The sequence below is a fragment of the Ambystoma mexicanum genome, chromosome 5q (assembly GCF_040938575.1).
Source record: "Ambystoma mexicanum isolate Mex_15411 chromosome 5q, UKY_AmexF1_1, whole genome shotgun sequence".
NCBI lineage: Eukaryota > Metazoa > Chordata > Amphibia > Caudata > Ambystomatidae > Ambystoma > Ambystoma mexicanum.
In genome coordinates this window covers 20,935,950-20,961,022 of record NC_090933.1, presented here as the reverse complement: position 1 = coordinate 20,961,022, position 25,073 = coordinate 20,935,950, and the positions used below count along the sequence as shown (strand labels likewise).

Below are 25,073 nucleotides of genomic sequence, written 5' to 3'. Positions count from 1 at the left end.
CTAAATGTGGATATATGGCAACAGAACAGTTGACACTCCAGCTAAAGTAGTTCAGTCAGCTATAAATATGCCAACAACGTGTTTTCACTCACTTCATATTTTCTGAACACTATCCAGAAAGCATTCTTAGTGTGCCAAAAAATGTCCAGTTTTGCATAATAGACTTATGATCCCGGGAGGGCAGAGAGAAAATCCCCCCAAAGACCCTCAAGTACACCAAGTATGCTGTGCAGCCCGAAAAAAACCAATTACATTTTTCAGCATGTCCTTGCTTCTTTAGAAGGAGATATTATAATGGGAAAAGCAAGAGAAGTACTTCCTGTGAAAGATGAGATGAGATTGGTTTGTTCTCAAACTCTTGCCCACCTGCTGGCAGTGACAACGTTTGGCATACTGCAAGACAACGAATTGCCCTTTACAGATATTTGTGTTGATGTGGTTGTGGCTTCTTTGTGTAAGCAGACTTCCTTTACTAGCACATGAACACATGCATCACAAAACAGCTAGCCGTGTACAACACGTACCTATCCTTTTTGATAACTAAAATAACACTGAAGTGAATGTCTTTTACAAAGAGCAAGGGACAACGTTACCATTCGAAGAAATAAGACACCTCATTTAAAAACACATCAGCTGATAAGAATGTTCACCATTCAGAAATAGCTGATCCTTGATCAACAGTGAAGCAGCTCCTTCATTAATCCTCACCTAACCTGCAAAAAGCCTGCAATACCGGGACCATCCTGGAACTACTGACTCGACCTCCATTAGCCACAAGCTAATCTAACGCTGCAAAACAACACATCCAATCTTAGCAGGCCACCCAAAGCACTCTGCTTGATAAAAAAAAAGAAAACAGCTCTTGTTTTCAATGTCAGATTACCACCAAAAAGGCCAGAAACATCCACGAAGATTGTTCATATCACACACTCGAATCATTGCCACCACTGAAACGTGACTAACTAATGCATCTCCCTCATCTTAACAGACCGATTAAAACATAATTTAAAAGGGCAATATGAAAAAAGGAGACAGATTTACAAGTTAGGTGGCTGAAGCACAGGAACAAAAGACTGACATTGCGGAAAGCCACTGTGAAGGGTGCCCAGCATAAGGTAGGATTTATAGTCTTATGACTCCCTCCAATTTCTATGTCAATTTCAGTGGGACCTCCCCACTAAGCCCCACAACGATCTTCCCACTGCTGTAACTCAACATCCTCAGGCAGATCATCACTTGGAAATCTATGATTACTCGTCCAGTGGTTCTTCAGATATTTTGGACTGCAACTCTCAAGATCCCTCACTATTGTCTATTCTGGCTGGGTATGATGTCAGTTGTAGTCAAACACATCTGGGAAGCCAAAGGTTGCAGAACACTGCACTAATCTTACTCTGGAAACTAAAATCACTAACGCCTAGCACCTTCATAAGTATTTTCCATCCGCATTTTCTTCACCAGGATGGTGCCCAACATAGATGACTGACCTCTTACAATGCAACATAACCCCTACTCTAATTAAAATATCCCCCATCAGCAGCGGTCAACTGAACCAGTATGTAATATACCAATTAATTGCTGAGCAAAAACCTCTTACCACTGAATTGTCAAGGAAGAACTCTGAACAGATGCTCAAGAAAGTCAAAATCTATAGTTCATGCCCCATCCACAATGCAGGCTACAACATTGCCATTCTAAGAGCCAAAAAAACTATTTCCAAAGAGCAACACAGATTGAAAGAAGCAATAATTAAGAAATGCTTCTTCCTCCTTCACACAACAAGAAGAATCCTACCTTTTCTCTCTTTCACCCACAAAACACTGACAATCATCGCTCTCATCATGTCAAGAATCCACTACGCAAACAGCCTCTACCTCGGAATGCCAGAATACCTCCTGAAGAAATTAAAATGCATCCAAAATGCATCAGCCAGACTCCTCCTCAAACTACACAGAAGAGACCACATCACTCCAGCACTAAAAATACTACATTGGCTCCCAATCAAACATCGTATCAAGTTCAAAACAATGTGCATAACACACAGGGCAATCAGCGGACAGGGAGCAGAATTCCTACAAAAGGAAATCAATATCTACAAGCCAAAGAGACTCCTCAGATCAAGCAATGAAATTCACCTGGAACCAAAACCATATATCAAGAAAAAACTGTGGGGCTGCTCTTTCTCCCACCTGGCTGCAAAAACCTGGAACAACCTCCCGAAAGAAATAAGAAACACCAAAGACCACCTAAAATTTAGAAAACTTCTAAAAACCTGGCTCTTCAACACCTCGGAACCAAATTGAAACAACTAAAACAATCAAACAGGAAACACAAAGAACAGATTGGCAGAATATATGATGGCACAGACAACACCCAGGACCGACTAAGGGAAACTCCACAAGAACAAGAGAGACAACGCTATGTGAGAACACAAGCGACAATCCCATGAGGACAGAAATTTAACATACATGCCCAACACCACCAACAACCTTGCCCACTCAGAAAGGACATAGGGCACAGGCGTAGCTCGCAAGTAATCAATCCAAAACCTAGGTTACAGCAAAGACAAACTGAGATAAAAGGGCTCGCCGAATACAAAGATGGAAACACGAAAGTAGCTAATTTAGCATAATGACCAAAAAATGAGACAGCCTTATCACGCTGAAACGTAACCACCGAAAGCAAACAACCTTCTCGAAATCATGAAGGAGACGCAATAGGAATTTGCATCTCTCCTAACAAGGATACTAACCAACCCCAAAAACTACTAAAAACCTCTCCACTCCTCACACACCTCTCACACCCTAACCAAACACAACCACACCTCTTAATGCCGCAGCAACCCGCACGCACTTCACGACACCACAACAAAAACCACACCACACAGACCCCCAAACAACAGCACATGACGGTCTCAAAACCGAATAACACCCAAATATGCTCGGCGAACGGTGTTAACCAAACTGTAGCTGGCAACAATACTTCACAGCTTCCTTGCTCTTTTCCAAACTTTGTCCTACTAATACACCTAACCTAACCCCCCTTTGTTACAGATCTGCCAGAGCGCCAGGCGATCACTCCGGTGGTGATAGTGCGCGGTACAAATATCCTTTAACATTAACATTAGTTGTCCACCTCTCCTACCAGTGACACCTCTCAAACTTCCTGACAAGAAGGAATGTGGCACTCTGATGTCCCAAAAATCATTTGACTTAAACTAGATGTACACCTTGATCTCTCAACTAGCCAGCAAAATTATCTACCTTTACCCTGGTTTCATTGGAAAAAGTTGCCTAAACTATGACATCATTTAAGCCTAGCAATACAGCTTTTGTCATCTGCATGGCATGACCAATACTACGATTCTCTAGGTTAGTATCCCATTATTGCCAAACTAATCAACACCTCCTTTAGCCATGAGGAAGATTCACCAAGCATTAAACATGCTATCATTACATATACACTAAAAATTGCTACTTATAGTCATCTCTCTGGCCTCATTTGTCCTGCTAATGCGTTAGCACTAACAGTAACCAAACAACTCTATTGCAGTCTTGTTTCAGTTCTAGTCAAGGAAAGAATAATTGTTTCATGGTACTAAGCATTCGTACATGCTAAACAGTGTGAGCACATGGAAAACGGAGGCTGCTAGCTATGGGGAGCAAGCAAAAGATGCTGTAGGTTACCTGGTTAAATGTTGACTTTCGCAATGCATTAATTGTATTTTTGGGCTTATGCGGACCACATGGATGTAATGTACTGATTTTGTACCAAAACAATCAACATATATTTTTTTAAAAGAGTGCAAGCACATGCTAGGAAATAAATTCAACACAGGCTTCGCAGACATTTAAGAGTTTTGCCCCCAGCCACGTAGCATAACAGCACCGGCAGGTAGGGCCTAGAATCCCAAGAAGGAGCCTTAAGGAGCCTTCAATACTTTTTTGCCAGACCTGGAAATATCAACTGCCAAAACCAGCACACGAGACTCAACTACCCAGAATACCCCCTAATCACGTACAATTTGGGAGCGTCTATGTTTTATAGGAAGACGCAGGTAACCATACCCACCTGAATAACATCATATTCCCAGAGATTGAGGGCGAGCATGTGCATTGATAACACTCCACATCTAGGCAGCCTTTGAGAAGTAGACCACAGCATCCTGTTTCACTACCGAAAGGAGGCAGTAACAATCACTAGCATGGCCCTCAAATAGTTCTCCTCTTTCTGCACAAGAGGACTTATCACCTCAAATAGAGATGCTACACGTCTTCCTGAATTATGTCCACGTGGGGTTTCTCCCCAGGGTAGTTCCACTCACTGCATCTATTCATTGTACACATGACAGCTTTATGTTTATGTCATTTATATTGCCCACGCCACAAACTGAATTGCCTCTTGGCGCTAGTGGGTAACGTCAGAGTGACAAGAGGAAGTGGTGCAGAAAAGGGGGGAGCTAGAAAGAGGAGCTAAGCAGTTAAGCAAGGAAGCAACTAGGTCGAAGGATAGTCATAAAAGCAAGGTTTTGCTAGCTTTCCTGATCTGCATGAGAATGTCAATGGCTTTGGTATGGGCTGTGGTGAGGGCTAGGAATTTTTCACATATATGCGGCTGACACCTAGGTTTACCTAAAAGCGGTTAAAAGAAATGAAAAATTAAACAAAATTGCAGTCTGGGTTTTGTACATAAAGACATACATGAGAATTCAAATGCATCTGCCCTACTGACCTAACCAAACCCTCAACCCTTCTCATGGATTGACTGCTCATTCTATACCTTGCCAACGAACTCAAGCAGCCAGTTTTTAAGCTTGGAGTAATATTTGATGTATATCTGTCATTTCTGTTGCTGGTCAGTACAGTAGCCACGACCTGTTACTATAATCTTCAGATCATGAGGGGAATCTCCATTTTAGCAGGCCCACAGAGCCATATGGGCTGGTGGTGTTGTAAAAACTAGTCTTGACTGCTACACAAACGTTTCTACAGAATTTGCAATGTGTCCAAAACTATTAGAGCATTGATTTCAACTGCTCTAACCAAGGTCTGCAGCCTCATTGTCTCTGCACTTTCTGATGATAATGGAACAAGCAGACCAGAAGATCTTCGTTCTTGCCTGCAGAAGATCTTCGTTCTTGCCTGCTGACCCCTCCAAGGTTTATCGCTTCATCAACCGACCAGACACCTAAGTCCAGTGAACGAAAATAGGCTGATTAACATCCAGCCTAAGCACAAAGGATTTGTTGGGCGATCGCTCAACTTTCAAGGCTCATTCCTCTGGAATTCATTCCCGCTTCAGCTTAAAAATGAAACCTGGCCAGATGAAATTCCTCAGAGAGCTCTTTACTTATTTGTTCTGATATTCTTCAATAATGCTCGACCTCCATAGCCCACCGCACTTGTTATTCACACCTGCTAATACGGGGATATCAGCATAGCTTTAGTTCAATGCATCACCAGTATCCTGCCCCTCCAACTGAACGCCTTTCTATCCTCTTTTCCCCCTTTTGCATAATGAAGTGTACTTACAGCAGTGTTGCACCCTTTACAAAAATCCTACGATAAAAATGTTTTAAAACATGTCAATAACTACCATGAAATGTATTTTATTTATTTATGTATTTATTTATTGTGTATTTGTAAGGTGCTTATTTAACAAGAAATAGTGTTTCAAAGCGCCTGAGGGGCAAGGGGAGGGAACGTGAACAAAGGCAATAGAATACAATGATGATCAGGATAGAGGCGGTCCTACTAGGCATTTAGAGCATTCGGATCGTGCAAGTGAAAGGTTAACTTACCATGGCGACTGGAAAAGCCAAGACAGTGAAGAGAAGGTCTTTGCATGACTGAATGAGCTTCACGCATCCCAGCTTGCTAATTGGTGCTAATAAGTCAGCAACAAAAGAGACTCCATAGAAAATCGTCTGCAGAACCTAAACAATTAAAATGAATAAAGTAAGAAGATGCAATCGGATGGATAGTCATCAATTATTATGTTTCTTGCATATGCTAAAATTCTCCACTTGAGGACTGTAAACTATAACTGCTCGTGGAGTAATACTATAAGACATGATACTTTTGAAAATGCACAATTGCTCGGTTGTGTTAGTACCACCTGAGGAAATACATATGAGCATGTGAACATTAACTGAGCAATCAAAAGATTTTAAGCCAATGACCAAACGCACTATGCCTACCTTCTAAAAACGTAATTTCCTTAAAAATTATGTTGCCATGCTGAGTGCTCTGGCGTCGCATAACGAATGTTGCAGGCCCAGATAAAGTCTTTTTGACACCCAGGCACCACACACACCCAGGCACCACACACAGACATTACCTCCACGTCCACTCTTCCTCGTCACAGTACTTACCTCATGAGGCCCCTGCCTCCGACACAGGACCTTCTTCTGTTTCTTTTATTTCCTATAACTCCTCACCTTAAACCACAGCATACAGTTTAATTTTTCCTGCCTCTGCCAGGTTGGACTGCTCCCGGTGCGGGGCACCGGGGAGCGACGATTGCTGGTCCTCTGGTGGGGCTGTGTGGAAGGGCCTTGGCTTCCTTCAGGTGCAGCATGCTCCCGGTTCCCCTGCTGGGCTTGGGCTCCGGTGTGCTTGGATGAAGCCTCTCCTGGTTTTTGCAGGGCATCATAGCTGGCATGTGAGGCATCACCGCCCGGTGCCTGCAGACCCGGGCTAAGGTAAGGGGCTGCTGAGGGTTCGAGACCCTGTGTATGCCCCAGGCTGTCCATTTCTCGGGATGTGCTGTTGTCTCCAGAACGATGCAGGACCCGGTGGACAACAGGTGGTTTTTGTGCCTTCTGAGGGCGGGCTGGCCCTTCCCCCGGTGGGGGGGGATTATTGTTGATTTTCTCCGGTGGGCATGGAGTTGAATGACGGCAATGACGACCCGTTGCCGAAGGAATTAGGTGATTGTTCTCCCTCATTGGTTCTTTTTCTCCCGGTCCGGAAGTTTAATGGGCGTGCATGTGTTTCTGACATTCCTGTTTTTGCTCTGTTTGTGCTGCTTACGCCGTAGGAAAGCACACTTCTCAGCTCAGGCTCCTTGCACTTTTTCCTCTTACTCATTTTCCTCCTCTCCTGAGCTTCGCAAGAGGAGGAAGAAAATGTTGGCAAAATGTTCCTTGTCCAGGAAGGACATTGAAAGGAAAGGGGGTGCAGTGGTCGAAGTGAGAGGCTACGGTCGGGAGCAGTGGTCCACTACTTTTATTTTTTCACTGTTAACAGTGCCACTACTTTTTGCAACCATTTTCACCATTCCAGACCTGTTCTTTGTAAAATTAAAGCACACTTCTCAGTTTTCCCACCGTATGTCTGTTACTGCTAAACTGAAATCTGTTTTCAACTCAATTGGCTGTCAACCATCATGACTGCAACCCTGGAACAATGTGTTGCACGTTGACTCTTCCTTCCTACTCTGTCCACCTCCGGAGTCACAGTTCCACTACTTTTTTGGTGCATTTCTATCAATGATGTCCTCGCTAGTCTGGTGGGTCGCTCCTCTGGGTCGGCCGAGGGGGCGGCTGTCTGGGAGCCAGTGCACCGTTGGGTGAATTCCAGCCTGAAGAAGGTTCATGCTGGTGCACATCTGGCCCTCAGGGCGAATATCTATGGCTCCTACACTGCAGAGACTGTGCTGAAGGGTTTTCAGGAGGGTTCAGAAGGCCGTTGAAGGTGGTTCTGACTGTGCCTGGATGCTGGCTGGCATGCAGCGGCAGGTTGAACTCTTGTCTGATCTGGCATTTGGCATTTGATGGAGTGCGTGGCTCGGCCTTGGGTGCAGGTGTGTCGGCCCGCAGGCATGTGCGTTTGTGGGAATGGAAAACGGAGGGGTCACAGTGGGCGGCTGCGCTTAATCTTCCTTTTGACGGTTCCAAACCTTTTGGTGATTTGCTTGAGGATACAGTGCATAAGGTGTTTAGTGCTGACAAACGCGCTGACAAATTGTGGCAGAAGTCTACCTCGACAGTCAAGAAATCTCCCTGGTTCATCCACCCCATCCTTTCGGAGTCCCGGGGGGGGGGGGCGGTACGCTCGTCTCGTCCAGGCCTAGCCTAGAAGTCCAGGCAGTTGGTGCGGGCCGGTGGGTGGCCGTCTCTGGCTGTTTTTGTTTCCAATATGGGACCAGTGGTGCTCGGATTCTTGGGCTCTGGACACTGTCCGGAGGGGTTCTCATGTGAACTTCTGTCTCCCCCTGTCCTGGGTTGCCTGGTTCGTACTGCTGTTCCCTGCTTGTTGTCCAAGTAGTTGGCGATGGCAACAGCTATGACCGAGTTACTACTAAAGGCCGCTATCATTCTGGTTCCTTTTACGCAGCGGGGTCTGGGTTTTTACTCACACATGTTTCTGACCCCCAAACCTTCTGGGGAGTATCTTGGCCCTCGAGGCTCTGTACTGCTTTGTCTGGAAGGAATCTGGAAGGAATGCTTCAAGATGGGAACTTTGCAGAACATTCTCCCGATGTTGTGCAGGGGGTCTGGATAGTATCCCTGGATCTCCGGGTTGCATGTTCCCACGTATCTCTACGCCCCTCCCAGATGTAGTTTTTCCACTTTACAGTGGGATCCCGACATTTTCAGTTCCAAGTGCTCCCGTTCGGGTTACGTTCGGTCCCCAGGGTAATCACCAGGCTGGTGGCACCCCTTTTGGCACATCTTCTTCTGAACTACATGGACGACTGGTTGGTCAAGGCGGCCCTCTGGCAGATGGTCCAGACTTGTCTCCAGCTGGTTTGCCTGGCATGGCGGGAATGGGGGTTTCTAGTGAACTGGCATTTGTATCATGTGGAGCCCTCTCAGGATCTGGTTTTCATCGGGACTCATATTTGCTCCTGGATGGGCAGGGTTTTCTGTCCCAAGAAAGGGTCCAGTGCCTGCTGTCTGTTCTGGCAGGGGTTCTCAGGAGGCGGGGTGTCACAGCTCACCTGTTGCTCATGCTTCAGGGGCACATGGCGTCTTGCGTCTTTCTGATTCCTTGGGCTCGTCTTTATCTGCATCCTCTGGTGTCTTACCTACTCTCCCACTGGCTCCCAGCTTCTCAGGCTTGTTCTGCCTTGATCCCGGTGTCTCAGGCTCTGTGGGCCTCCTTACTGTGGTGGTTGCAGATTCCGAATCTCCGGGCAGTGGTGTCCCTGGTCCGTCCTCCTTTGACTCCTCTTTCTCCAGGCGCCAGCGGAAGGGGTTGGGGGGCCTCGTTGGGCGTCCTCTCGTCCCAAGGGTTGTGGGCACCGGACTAGGGCTGTCGTTCGTCCATTTGGAGCGAATTGTATGCCATTTTCCGGGGTCTGTTGTACTTGAGGGTGTTTCTGGAAGGACAGGCAGTGTTGGTCCGGACAGACAATGCTGCAGCATTGGCATATGTCAGCCACCAGGGGTGGTCCGACAACTCCTTGCATGCTCTGACAGCTCAGATAGGTTCCTGAGGGGAGTCGCTTCTGTTGTCCCTGGTGGCCTCTCATGTCAGGTGGGTTGACAATGTTCGGGCGGATAAACTCATCCGCAGATTCCCCTCCTCTGCGATACTGGTTCTGTCGGATGGGGTATTTACTGGGATCTTTGTCAGGTTTGGGCTCCCCGTGCTGGATCTCTTTGCCTCTCTGGTCTGTGCGAAGGTGCCTCTCCTCTGTTCCCTGTTCCCGGCCGAAGAGGCTTGGGAGGTGGATGCCCTCGCTGTGGAATGGCCTTGGGGTCTCCTTTATGCGTTCCCTTCTCTCCCCCTTCTTCCCCGAGTGGTTCAGCGTATCAGGGTGAGCAGGTCGACTGTGCTGTTGGTTGCTCTGTTCTGGCCCCTCCAGAGCTGGTTCCCCTCCCTGTTGGAACTTCAGTCCTGGGTACCGTGGTTGATTCCAAGATGGCCTTGCAGGTGGGTCTGAGGTTTGGGGTCCGACAAATTCAATGGGTGGTGTGGCTATTGCACGGTCTCGGTTAATCTCCCAGGGGTTTTCAGGTGGGGAAGTTGCTTAGGGGTCTCTCTTCTTCCCGTCCTTGTACTTCTAAGGGCCTTCCCCCTTGGGATCGCCCTCTTGTCTTGTGGTTCCTTGAGGGGCCGCCGTTTGCGCCCCTTTCTGATATTGTCATCAAGCTCCTTACTCTAATGACTTATTTTCCTGGTCGGTATCACATCTGCCCGTAGGCTGGCAGAGGTTGGGGCTCTGTTGTGTCACCCCCCTTTCTTGCGGATTCTACCAGACTCTGTGAAATAGCGGTGTGCTCCGAGGTTCCTGCCTAAGGTTGTGTCTTGGTTTCACACCTCTCAGGATCTGATTGTCCATGCTTTTTTCGGGATCCACAGTTGCCGGGAGAGGTGGCTTGGCCTGCCATTGATGTGCGCCGGGTCGTTTTGGAGTGTTTGGCTCAGACTGCTCCTTTCCGTCAGTCTGATAGTCTCTTGGTTACTTTTGGTCCCGCTGATGCGGGACGGAAGGCCTCTGTGGTTTCCATTAGCCGGTGGATTCATGCTGTGGTCTCCATGGTTTACGTGGTTTCTGGCCTGCCTGTGACTGCCCACATTTAGGGTCGCTCTACCAGGGGTTTGGTTGTTTCCTAGGCGGATGCTAGGGGGATTTTTCTCTGCAGGAAATGTGTGGGCCCATGGCCAAACCAAAAACGCAAAATGCTGGTTTGGGCCAGTTTATTTGGTCAAAGTGGCCACTTTTTGGCCAACATGGGCCCGTTTGATGAGTTACTTCACTATGCGGCTAGCAGTTTTCACCAATGTTGCTGAACAAACATTCTTTAAAATGCAGAATTTGCATCACATTTTATCAAAAAACTCCCCCTTGGGTACCATTCAAACAGTGTCACAAAAGAAATGAATAGCCATTTGAAACGGTGGGCCATTTTTTCTTTGGGGCCCGAGACAATATTATGGTCCAGTCCGACCCTGTTTGTGGGGAGGCCACCTGGGCGGATCAGAGCACTTTCGTCAACCACTATTGGTTGAATGTCTCCCGCTCTGGGGATGGTTCCTTCGGGGTTGGCGTTTTGTCTGTTGGAATGTGAGTTTAGAGTTATTAATGGTGTGAGTTTTTGTTCTGCACTTTCTGGCTCTTTGTCTCATTGGGACCTCTGTCCGTTGCTGCTATGGTATGCCTCATGCAGTAAATACTGGGACGAGGAAGAGTGGACGTGGAGGTAATGCTCTGATTACTTACCGGTAATCTTCTTTACTCCTAGTCCTAGTCTTCCTCGTCACAGTACTGACGACCCTCCTCTCCCTCCCTGCGGGGAAGATCCCATACTCCAGTTTGGATATGTTAAACTAGATGCTGTGGTTTAAGGGGAGGAGTTATAGGAGATAAAAGAAACAGAAGAACGTCCTGTGTCAGAGACAGGGGCCTCATGAGGTAAGTACTGTGACGAGGAAGTGTAGGACTAGGTGTAATGAAGATTGTCAGTAAGTAATCAGAGCACTACCCAACGTTCCCTCAACGTGAGTTAAGGGAGTGACTGTAGGAAGCTGTTGACGCTCCGTGCAGCAGCATGAGACATTAACAAAGTCTTTAAACAGAACTTTGTGCAGCTCAGCCAAAAGCTACCAGTTGGTGCAAACGTCATAGAGCAAGTGGCAGTTTTGCCCAAGGCACTGCTTGTGCATTTTTTGTTAACTGGGGTATTTTGGAAACAGTGACATTATAAACATGCATTCTGTGTGCTACAAAAATTGATGATACGGGCCTATCGTGGAACTACTGACCCTGGTATTCTTGCTAATTGGAACATAGGGGAAAAGGGAGTGATGATAATGTTTGATAACTGTGCTATAGTGTCATGGTTACCTAAAATATCCCAAAACTCCTTAGAATCCAGTATGGAATGATTGTCCAACCAGATGTTAAAATCGCTGAAACATAATAGTCCCCTATGCTTGCTGTTTGTCTCTGTAAAAAAAAGATCCAAGTGTTCAAGAAAGACGATACTCAAATAAGATTTTAGTGGAGACAATTGGTGACCACCACACTGTGAGGTGACCTCCACACTGTGAGGTGACCTATCTGTGTCAATTTGTCCCAATCTAACGATTCCAAATGTGAAATTTTCAGGGAAGCTTTCGAAATTTTGACTACCCTTCCACCTCTCTTGGCGGTGCCATTGATGTATTGAATAAAATATCTAACTTATCTTACAGGCGCTAGCGAGTGAAATAAATCTTGAGAAGTACTAGTGAACCAAGTTTCTATAATAAACATAATGCCAAGTTTATTTTCCTCATTACAATCGTGGATTTCATGCACATGACCGCCAACCTCACATTTAGTAAGGCCGCTTTAAGTGGTGTGATAGCAGACACTTACGGATCGCAGCCCTTAATACAACTTGGTCTTTCTAAGCCCAAATCCCAGATTTATTTCCGGGATCGAGGAGTAATATGGTCTAGGTTGTTATTTAGCCCCAACAGGGGGACCCTATCATATGTGGTCAAATACATAACCCTGCTATATAGTACAGGTAACGAGTAGCTAAAATGGCCTACTCACCCCAAAACACCGGCAGTGCAACATCGCTCCAAACGGGCACTGTTTCGCCTGACCACCGAAACCAGCTGCACACAGGCCTAAACAGAATTTGCGTCAGCGCTTTGCCAGTTAATGCCATAAAACTAATACACTTCAAATTTGTTTTTACAAGTCTGTAAAATGTCACTGATTATTAAATCCAACTGCATTTCACACTGTGCGTCATATATGATCAAATTCCCTCTAAACGATCGGCATTGTCAGCCAAAACAGGCCGCTCGGATTGCCTACATTAACACACATGACTAGTTTCCATAATGTTGTAGATACATGTTGCTTCTAGTTATTTAATAGTACTCCAAGAAGACCATCACTCGTTTAGATAAGCTCCCACGCAGAGCACTGCACCCATTTATATAAATCCCCATGTACAATGCTCCATTGCTCCCCAGTTAGGTTTGTGCTTTATAAACCCAGCACATACCTACAAAAACCCAACTATGATGCGTCACCATTTTCCATAATGTCCTACTTCGCACATGTTAATAACTAAAACCACTGGATGTGTCCCCGTCTCGTATACAGGGGCACTGCCTTGATGTACTTTTGATAAGAGGCCTCAGCATAAAACTGATTAACACTCTGCCTGTCTCTTGGTCTGATCATTTTGCGAGGATGTTTACTTTCAGCCATCCTGAGAGGGGAGAAAAAACCCTTAGGAATTCTTCCAATCTCGTAAGGCCAAAGACTTGGATAACATTTCTGGACATGATTTTAAAACAGCCTTGAACTCTATAGATCTTTCAATGAGCTTTGATAGATTTTTTGGCAAGGGAGCAGTTGTTATGGGTAACATCTGTTCAGGTGTGGCACCACTCAGACCAGGAAGGCTCATAACATTTTTTAAACCCTGGTTCTCTTTGGACTTAATTCCTTTACATAAACATCTCAGAGCTGCTGAACAGAAGTGGAGGAAAAAAAGAACAGCAAATTAAATTTAACATGGTTAAACAGGCCTTGAAATAATATAAATTTGCAATCTTGAGAGCAAAATCTGATTTTCTACTTAATAAAATAGGGGTTGCGAAAAACCAACCAAGTGAACTGTTTTCTATTATTTCAGCTGAAATGTTTATTTTCTTCTATGGAACCTTCCTTGGCACAGGTCAATGCATTAACTAATTTTCCAGAAAACAATCGAGTTGATCCAGGGAAAATTCTCAGTCAATTTATATCAGAGTCCTCACTCAGAAGTTTCTTCTAGGGAACTTCCCATGGTGACGAACTGGGAAAATTGGACCGTGTGCCACCTTTTGAATTTTCATTTGTATCGAAGGATGTTTCTCTGTCGTTACTGGAAAATGTGAAGCCTCCCAATGATGGTAGGCTTTTCTCTACCAGCGAGTGTTACAAAAAGGCTGGCTCCTGAGATTTCACCTTTTATGACTCAGTTTACAAATAAATCTTTGTCACTAGAGTCAGTACCCCAGGAGCTGAAAAGGGCTATAGTTACGCCCCTCTTCAGAAAATCTAATCTGGACCCATAGAATTTCCCAAATTATCGACTGGCCTTCCCTGCCCAGACAAGGCATTGGAGAAGATTGTTATAGTCCAATTGCAACAAAACGTTGAGAGAGAGTCCCTATTATACGCTCTCCAATCAGGATTCCGGCCACGGAGACGGCGCTATATGCTGTCTGGGATGATCTCCTGCAGGTGGCAGATCAAGGAGAACTATTTCTACTAGTCATGTTGGATCTCTGTGGCGTTTGACACAGCGGATTACGTATCATACTCAATCGTCTGAGAAAGATTGGAAATGTATCAGAACAAGCCATCAAATGGTTTGATTAATTTCTTACTGACCGGCAGCAACAGGTGAGATTGGGAGGGTTCATTTCAGACCCCTTCCTCAGAGCTGTGTAGATCCCCAGGAATCCTCACTGTTTCCCCATCTTTTTTAATTTATATTTGCACCCCTTAGTAGACATTCTGAGGAGGCATGAGGTAAACTTCCATTCCTATGCCGATGACACCCAGGTATTAATTAAAACAGGTAATGTGGATGAGTCATTTCTGAGGGTCAAACAGTGTTTGGATGAAGTCAGTACTTGGATGTCTGCCAAATGGCTTCAACTTAATGCTGGTAAAACCAAGGTAGCCATGTTTGGGCCCAAACATCTTCTTGACTCTAAGAAGCGTCCTCATCCACCTTGCTTCCTTGGTTCGAAACTGACGTTTGCCACCAAGATAAAAAACCTGAGCTGTATCTGGCAGGAGAATCTGAGCAGTGACACTCGGGTGGGTACCAAGGTGTAGGCGGTTTTCTACACTCTGCGTCTTCTGCGCCAAGTACTTCCATTCATTCCTGCAGACGACCATGCAGTGGTGGTTGGTGACCTTGTGAACTCCTAAATAGACTACTGCAATGGCCTTCTTGCAGGTATTCCAATAAAACAACGCCAGTGGTTGCACAGAGTGCAGAATGCCGCATTTAGATTGATAATCAGAGGGACGACGTCCGCCGCTGTCTCAGGATTGCGTCGATCCCTACACTGGCTGACTGTAAAGGACAGAATTGATTTTAAGGTCATCTGTCTAATTCTCAAATATTTAACAACCTTGCCCCATCCTATTTGTCCAATAAAATTGCCAGATATCAATCTTCGGGCTTGTTGCAGTCAGGGGATAAACTGCTGTTCCACCATCTCTCTGTGTTTTAGGGGGGACAGAAGATTTGCAGTTTACGGGCCCAAACTTTGAAACAGTTTTCTGATGGAAATTCAGGCTTTAAAATCTCTCCTTCAATTTGTAAAGCCCTAAAAACCTACCTGTTCAAGTGATTGACAGGTGGGAATATTATCAGGGCCTGGATTTCTGGTCATATTGATTGTATTTGAGTCTTTTTTCCCACTGCTCCCCATTGATACGTTTTATTTCCATCAGGGCCTAGATACGATTTAGTTTGTTCAGAGCGTTATACAAACATCTCAAATCAAATCAAAATGTTCATATTAACATATTTTGATATACAAAATACTAAATAGGGCAATATGGAAACTAGTAAACTGCGGAAAATTGAGCATTATAGAAACTGTCAATGGCTGCTATTTGGGGACTTATAGAAGTTGGATACCTCTGTCAAGTGGAAAACCTGTGCCGGGAGGATAGCTCAGGGGCAACATGTCTGTCTTGGAAACAAGACGATGCACAGCAGCACATGTTCAAGTCCAGTCCTGCGCTTGGAAACTGGTATTAAGCATGTTACAAAAGATTAATTAATTACTATGGCTAGTGGTGATGTGTGCTTACAGAGACATTATGGCACTTCATAATAAATGCTAAATGTGACACTATGGATACTAGTAAAGTGTACTAACTGAGGTGGCATGGACACTTCTAATGTCTTCGGTATTAGGTGACAATGGCCCTCATTACGACCCTGGCGGAAAGTAACTGACCGGACCGCCATAGCGTAAATAGCGTTTCCGCCATTGCACGACGGAGTAAAGTGCGGCTAATTCTGACCCATCGGGCACGAGCACTACGCCATGGCGGAAGTGCAAAGTCCGCGATGGCGGAAATGTCCCCAAAACGCCCCTCACCGCCGTCGTACTGCGCCCTAGGTGCAATTCCGCCACCCATCATAGCGGTCACCGTAATGAGCGGTAATCGCAAAATACGGTGACCGTAAATATACGGAAACGGAAGTAAAAACATGGTCCCGGAACGGGAAACAGCACGCCATACACCTATAAAATCAGAATCCCAACACAACCATCAAAAATCCTACCCTGAGACACATCCCAACCCGTTAGCCACCCTAGTGAAAACAATAAAAATGGGAAAAGTTGCGAAAAAAGCGTGCGACCGCAAGCGGCAGGTCCACTTCTCCCATGAGGAACTCACCGTGCTCACAGAGACCCTCCAGGAGAATGCTGCCGTCGTCTTCTCGACGCAAATGACCAGGACGGCACTTGCGAACAAGAAGGCCATATGGGCCCTGGTGGCACAGCGGGTAAGTGCGGTGGGGACCGCACCCCGCAACCCACAGCAATGCAGAAAGTGATGGGACGACTTGCGGATACGCGTACGGAGCATACTATCTGCCAACCGTAACATTGCCACAGCTACCGGGGGAGGATCGGAATCACCCATCAAGTTGACCCCCTGGGAAGAAATCTGTGCCTCCACCATTGGAATGGAGAGTATAGAGGGAGTCGGAGGGATGGAGAAAGGAGTGCAGACATCCGAAGAATCAGGTAGGTGGGCCAAATAAAACAATGCTAAATTCACAATGTCCAATCATGTGAAGTATCATGTGTCCACATAGTGCAACAGAAACACATGTCCAGGAGAACGTCCACATACATTGGCCTGATAGCGCACTTTAAAACTCACATTAAATACATAAATAATTAAAAATCCTAAAAACACCCTCTACACGTGCAGCATGCACACCCTAACTGCAGGCTGCAAAACAACTGCATCCTCAATCCACACAAAAATGAAACCACCTCCAAGGCCCTGACCCAAATCACCCTCAGGTACCACCCCAATGCATGTGATACATTGCCATTCCAATTTCCACAGACCCATAAATAACGCTCGCCCTCCTTTACTCCACCACAGGGTCCGATTCAAACGACGAGCTCCAGGACACCCCTACCAGCAAACCTGCAAAGAGGGCCAAGACCAACGGCCAAAGACCCTCCACCTCAGCTGCACGTATCAAGACACGGCAGCAGCACAAATCAAGTGGCAGCACACAGGAGGGGACTTCAACAGGCACCCCAGCAGCCAGCATGCCCACAACAGCAGCACCACAGGTCCCCCCAATGGATGCCACAGAAGGCACTGCTTCTGGTGGCAGCAGCACCATAGGTGACACTGCATTAATGGCAGCATGCTCCGACACAGAAAACGGTGCTGTCGATGTAGGATCCATCCATGACCTGTCTCAATCCCCCTGTTTGTTTCATCCCGTACACCATGAGGATACCACGCAGGGGCACCCACAAGACGACGACTGGCCATCCCCCACAAGCCCTGTGGCAAGGCAACATGAGGTGATCAGACCCTCTGTGACACCACCGCAAATGGCCATGGCCCAGCAGAGGCAACAGTCCCTCGACCAGGTGATCGTGCAACAGCAGCAACTGGCCACGCTCCTCAAGGAGCATGCTGATGAATGTGGGGGTACTAAGGCAGCCATAGAAACATCAACTGAGACACTTAGGTCAGAAATGGAGAGAAGCACAGAGACACTAAGGGCACAAATGGAGAGAAGCACCGAGAGCCTGAGGGTACAAATGGAGAGAAGCACCGAGAGCCTGAGGGGGGAACTGCATGCGACGTCCAAAGACGTATGTGCTGAACTTGCCGCTGTGCGCCGTGTGCTCACTGAGCTCTCACAAACCCTTAGGGACATGCATGGACGTGAGCAGGCAGAGACATCATCCGTTGCAAGTTCCGTCCAGGGCAGCCCCCAACGTAGATCTGGGAGGAACCTGCGCTCCACAGGCAGGGGTGCCCCCGATACCCGGAGAGGGGGCTTGCAATAGCGTCTGCCCACTGACAATGAGCATCTTTGGACACTGGTGTTCGGGGGGGGAGGTAGGCGGGTGGAGGGGGTGTGTTGGGCTTTCTTGGGTGGCGGGTCGATGGGGTGTGTAACATAATTTCACATATGCTATAAACATTTCACAATCATCCAATGAGATGTGTGGACATTGATCTTTGTGTACGAGGCCTTTATAGGCGTACAGTCCATATTGTGCATGTTCCAGACACACACAGTGCCACAAGTCCCGTGTCCATGTATCAGCCACCAGGCGTGAGTGCTAGAAGCATGAATCTATGAGAATCTGACGAATTTCACGGCCCTCCTGTGCCTCGCGGACTCCTTGAGGTGCTGCCACATCCCCACCCTCATCATGACCATCTTCAGGTGCTTGCAGTCCTGCGTCAGGGGTCATGGGCACATTTCTACGTACGCACATGTTGTGTAGCATGACACATGCCATGACCATCTTTGCAACCTTCTCATGGCGGTACAGGAGTGCCCCGCCAGACCTGCTGAGGCAGCGGAAACGAGTCTTCAGTAGGCCGAATGCCTGTTCTATGACTACACGGGTACGTGAGTGGGCATGGTTGTAGTCCTCCTCATGCTGGTTCTGTGGGTTCCGGAGTGGTGTAAGGAGCCATCTCTTCAGTGGATACCCGGCATCACCTGTATGTGGACAATAAAGGATGTTTGTGGAATGACATAGCTACATACGCATCCCCCCCCCCCTTCCTGCCAGGTCATTGCCGCATCACATACCCCACATTATCATGCATGAAATGAGACTCACCGAGTAGCCAGGATCCCTGCGTGTCGCTCCATGTAGCGTGGTATTGTAGAGTTCCTCAAGACCATAGAATCATGGGTTGATCCAGAAAATCGGGCACAACAATGTGTAATGATCCTGTTGGAGTCACACACCATTTGTACATTAAGAGAATGATATTGTTTTCGATTGCGGTACTGGGCCTCCATGGCATGTGGCACAACCAATTCCACATGGGTGCAGTCGATGGCACCAATGCAACCCGGTATGCCGGCAAGTGCATGGAATCCCACTTTCGTGTTCGTAATTTCCTGCTCCGAGCGTGGTAGAGAGATGTAGTCGTCTGCGTGCTTCAGGAGGGCATCGAGCACTTGCGATAGTGTCCGTGACAACAGTGGCTGTGAAATGCCATGCAACTGTCCGACTGTGTGCTGGTAGGTGCCTGTGGCCAGGAAGTGTAGTACAGACACCACCTTCAGTAGGGGTGGGATGGCGGTTGGGCTATCTATCATGCTGGCAAGGTCAGCGTGTGTCATGTCCACAATGGCGGTTATGGTGTCCCGGTCCAAATGGTAGAGGGTGTGGATCTGCTCATCAGTGAGGTTGAACGGATGAGCTCGGAGGCGTGGGATTGCGGGCTGCCTGCGTGGTGGTAGTGGCTGTGCTGGTGGGCCTTGCTGGCCCTGCCTTGCCCTCCTCCTCCTCCTCCGTCTCCTCTGTGCGGCCGGTTGTTGTAGTAGTTGGTGTTCGTCTTCTTCTTGAAGTTGGAGTACTTGCAGTGCTATCAGGTCCCCCAGGGCCAACATCGCCAGTCCTGCCGGTAGCATTTTGGAGTGGGTGTGGTTGTGGGAGGGGGTTGGGTGTGCAATTTATGTGTTTTCAGGCTGTATAGCCTCCACCTGTGGTGATTCATTCCACCTGTGCAAGCTGCAATCCCCTTTGGGCGAGCACGTCCCGCACACAACGCTGCAATTCGACGCATGGCATCTTGCTATTACAATCATCCCGATGGCAGTGGAATATTGGTTCATATGTTCATTCTGCAATGGTCCCATTGTTTCACATACTATCTTTACAGTCGCGAACAAACTTGTGAAGGGTCAGTGGAATGTAGTACTCGATTAACGGTGGACCCTCATGCAGCACTGTACCGAGGTTCACCGACGGGCGGGGCGTCCCATTTGTGAGTGAAGCCAGTTGCCATTTTCACACACTGCCGCACTACATGGATGAATTTGTGATTTCAAGCGGTCACAGATGCCTTTTCGACGTGATGTTGCAAATGTGGAATTCGAAGGACAGCGCTTTCGGTTTTCAGCTAGCGGCGAGGAGACGCCCACAGGTCTGACTGCAGATATTAAGTTCTATTGTTTAATGTCCTTGGGACAGGGGCCATGGCGAGAATGCAATGATTGATATGAATAGTATGGGATGCGCAATAGTGGACGATAAGGCAGGACGTTCCCAAATACATGTTACTTCACAACACTAGAATTCCGGGCTGGAGCACAGTGGATTTTGCAGACTGCATTACGCACAGACTCAATGGAAATTTCACATGTTATGTGAGTAAATAATCAGGCGTTTTCATACCGGGATGAGGGTATGATGTATGGATGCATGGACAGATGATTTAATTGAGAGTTTACCATGTACATGGCTTTTTGGAATCTATCCACTTCCCCTGCGCTATGTGATGCAGAGCTGCCATAGTGGGACCATCGTCTATCTGCCCTTGTTGAACCCTCCCTGTCTCGACGCGCCTTCAAACACTTGTGTCTATGCACGTTACTAATCCCATCTAATGGATTCTGTTTTAACAGACGCATGCACACAAACACTCGTTTGTAATAGTGTATTCACCTCGATTTATATAGTTATGATTCGCAAGTGATTTTCGGGTGGGAATGATCCTTTTGAGTGGGCTAACATGCATATGGCTGTAGATTTAGTGTGATCATTGAAGTGAGTAATTCAAATTAAGTTCTGATGCCCATACCATTCTTTTTCATTTCATTTGGGTGACAGGTATCTCCTCCCCTTTTGCCGCTGCCATCTGTATGCCACTCCTGCAGATGGCTTTTACTCCCGACACCTGCTGCTTCGTGTTAATCAGTGGAACACCATTACGATCTTATGGGACGATAGCCAATGGGCCACATGCCCTTACGCAGTACTAGTGGCTAGGAGCAACATATCGACCTTTCAGCTGGACTAGTGCCTACCTAATGGGACGGCCCTGCGGTTCTAGGCGCTTCCATGTTGCCTTTTTGAACGTGTATGTAGCCCCTGTGCACCATGAAGGAACAGGGCATCACACAAGCAGAAGCTGGTCATTTATTGCGGATGCAGCCCACAATACTGAAATGTATTTTGGAGTTCATGACCTAATGGCTGTATGGGCTTGGTGATTTTGTAGTGCATTAAATTTCTATTATGATATTAACCGTGTAGCGTTATTCTTTGCAAGTAATGTAGCATATTCCTATTTGTGGAGCGATGTATTGTGAGTAGATCTGCATTGGGTTCCGGCTTCTGGTTATAGTTGCGTGGTACTGTACTGGGCGCGTTTGCCTATGAAGCCCAGTGAGGTCAGGGATAGGGGCTGCCATTATGACTGTTTTAATGATGTCATGCTCAGGGGCGGGGGATTAGCTTTTGTGTAACAGATGCCGGTCAGCCAGGTGGATTGGTGGAATGATGTGATTATCAGAATATGGCTGGTCACAGGTGCCTGTGTTTGCGTGCGTTTCTTGGAGGGAGACTGAGGTCATGCCCATTGGAATAGCTTCTGTATTCGTGCCATCTGTGCCCTGCAGCTCCCATTGGCCCCTCTTGAGATGGGCCTGGCTGCTCAGTCACTCTGCCAACTTGTGTGGTACATGCTTATGCTGATGGTTGGTTTGTTTACTGGCAAGAGTACAGGGCTGGTGCAGTCTCCCTCAGGTTACTGCTTTGAATGTTGCCTTACACTGGTGTCAAGCGATGGGGGCCTGTTGTTGTTTTGTCTCATATTTCAGTTCATATTGCTGTACTTGACCCTTCACGTGCCTGTGCTGCATCAGTACGGCAATGGTGACATGGCAAATATGGATGGCCACTCACAAGGCACTTGGAGCCCCTACATTCATTTGTTTGTTGGCATGCATGGGTGACGTGTACATTTCACTGGGTGCATTGTGTGACTTCATTGCACCTACGAGGAGTTGTGCAATGTGGCCAGGGAGTGGTGTACAGGCACTCAGTAGGGCCATTTACGGTTGGTTCGCGTTGCCGTTCTTCTCACCATGGCGGAATGGTACTTTCCGCCATGCTTGATGGCGTTAGGTAAATGTCCGCTAGGGTCAGAATTCGTGTACCGTTGCGCCATGGTGGTAATTACGGTTTCGCATGGCGCACGTGCGCGTACTTGGTGCAGTTAGCGTTGGCGTTCACTACGGTGTCGCTAATGGCATCGTACTTTACGGTGACGGGTCATAATCGCACCGAGCGCTATTCGATGGCGGTATTGCATTTCCGCCATCGTTTTTCGATTTCCGCCAGATGCGTAATGAGGGCCAATGTCTTTTTAATTTAATCGAGAATTTAAAACACTGGTTTAGAAAGACTGCTGCCTTTAATATTCGAGAATATTACATAGAACCATTCCTTCAAGTACAACCATACTAGCAACTGGTAATATGTGTACTCAAGCCACAAGTACGCGTGTTGCGTCAAATAGTGCATAGAAGAAGGTGTCAAAATTGCACTAAACACAAAATGCAGCAGGAATCTGCAAACCATCATAGTGCAGCTTTATGAAACATAGAGTCCTGCTGGAGAAACCAGGCTCAAACATCAATTGTGGATGATGGCAAACATAGGCAATGTATTCATTGGCTTGCAAGTCAAGAAAAAACAGCACATTGTGCCTAACCAGGACCCCACTTGCCAGACTGGACCTGCCCCCAGTCCCCTTACCTTTATAGACCACTGTCACCTGACTAGAGAATATTCTAGACCATCACTGTTAGATGAGTCATTTGACCCCTGTATATCAAGCTCCAAAAACCTTTCTAAGAATGTGTTTGAACTACACAGATTTATTTTAGCAAGTTTAGCAAAGGTCAGTCAAGGAGGTAAGGGTTACAGGGTCATATCAAGAGTGGTTTTCCCATCAAATCTCTCAGGCTGTGCTCTGTGCAGTGGTGTATATTACACTGTTCACTGCCAAATGCCATGGCGTATGTACTCTACTTCCTTGCCATCAGCTGAGATTTTCTCTGTGATACACGCAAAAGCATGGAACGGAACAACTAAAGGCTACATGTTGTGCTGCATTTGAATGACTATGTACCATGTATTGTCTGCTTGGAGGTGGTGTGCTGTTCTTATGCCGCCTTCATATTGGATAGCCCACTTGAATCCACCATGTGCACCAAACAATGCACATGTACATATACAACTTTGAATTTTGAATTCCACTCTTGTAGGAACTTTCTGTTACGCATCGAAGCAATGAAAATATTGCAGAGCCAAATGTCCTTGTGATATATTTTCCCATCTGTGAAAGGTACAGTGAGCTAAAGTGTGGCTGCGGACTCTCGAGTGGGTAACTTCCCAAAGAACAGGTAATTTAACCGTCTTCGTTCTTGCAGAGGGGCGCTAGTGACTACATTTTGATTGCTTCAAGGGCCTTAGGTCTAGTCACCCTAAGTTTCCCAGGGTCAGCCAGACGTGGACCGGTTGCTCACAGTGCTCAAAGAGGCACAGCTCCACCTCACCGATGAGGCCAAACAAGGCTGAAACAGGTGTCTGGGGTTGCTGTTGTTACTCTTGTTCAAAAGGGAATTGCCATATCATTTCAATGTAGGACTTCCCATGTAGGCGGGACAAAGACTGATATGCAAATGGATATTTCCCATTTGTGAAAGGTACAGTGAGCCAAAGTGTCGGGGCAGACTCTCGAGTGGGTACCTTCCCAAAGAACAGGTAATTTAGCCGTGTTCATTCTTGCAGAGGGGCGCTAATGACTACATTTTGATTGCTTCAAGGGCCTTAGGTCTAGTCACCCTAAATTTCCCAGGGTCAGCCAGACGTGGACCGGGTGCTCACGGTGCTCAAAGAGGCACAGCTCCACCTCACTGATGAGGCCCAACAAGGCTGAAACACTTGTCTGGGAGTGCTGTTGTTACTCTTGTTCAGAAGGGAATTGCCATATCATTTCAGTGCAGGACTGCCCATGTATGCGGGACAAAGACTGATATGCAAATGGATATTTCCCATCTGTGAAAGGTGCAGTGAGCTAAAGTGTGGCTGCTGACTCTCGAGTGGGGACCTTCCCAAAGAACAGGTCAATGGGCCGTGTTCATTCTCGCAGAGAGGCGCCTATGACTACATTTTGAGGATATATCATTGGCTACCCACACAGGAAGGTCAGCTTCTGACGCTGAATACATTTTCTGATGGTGAATAAAACTCCACTTAACATTTTTGTTGTCAAGCTCAGGAAATTGATTGATTCCACAACAATCACGTGATTATTAATCAGATAAAACAAAAAACAAAGAGCACAACTACGAAAATCTAACAGGTATCTTGCGCGATTGAGCACACCTCTCTAACACCCTATTGTCTAATGATAATGATTTGTTATTTATATAGCGCTTACGCCTAAGCGCTGTACATACAACTTATTTACATACATTAATCATCCCAACCGAAGTTGGTGCTCATTTATCAAGTCAAGTCAAAAGTGCTTTATTCTGCAAATTTGCCATCAGCATAAACAAAATTAAAGCATATCTGCAATAGTCCTGCACTCAGTCTCCATTACCTGCGAAATGCAATATTAGTTACACAAGCACTGCGTAAAATCAAATACATAATACTGTAAAGTACAGACTGTCAAAAATAGTTAAAAGATTGCTATGGAGCCAAGCACAATAAATACATTAAGCAGAAAAATATACATAATTTAAAATTACAGTCGATCGGGGGGCGCTGTTGCGCACGAGAAGAAATGGCCGCTCTCGTGTGAGCTCTGGCAACATCCTGGGCCGCAATGCCGATATAACCGCCTGACAGATCCGGTTCTGCCTGAACTCTGGAGGAAACGTGCTGCACAACCAGTAGAACACACACGCGAAGTTTGAGATCAATTGGCTGTATGGTGCCGAAGCTGCAGCTGAGAAACGCTCCTACGCACACCGGATGAAGCAGCCCTGAAGCGCGCCGCAGAACGAAAGGGGAAGACCCGCGCCAAAACAACCTGAGTGCCCGGGA

At 46.8% G+C, this 25,073-nt stretch overlaps 1 protein-coding gene across 3 annotated transcripts in view; it reads right to left on the bottom strand.

The window, feature by feature from the left end:
• ADTRP (androgen dependent TFPI regulating protein) overlaps nucleotides 1-25,073 on the bottom strand; it is a 561,463-nt gene that overhangs the window by 375,911 nt on the left and 160,479 nt on the right. For all 3 annotated transcript variants that reach the window (XM_069620433.1, XM_069620434.1, XM_069620432.1), the window contains exon 2: nucleotides 5,801-5,935. In XM_069620433.1, the coding sequence (XP_069476534.1) occupies nucleotides 5,801-5,935 (135 nt within the window). The remainder of the gene's footprint in view (nucleotides 1-5,800; nucleotides 5,936-25,073) is intronic.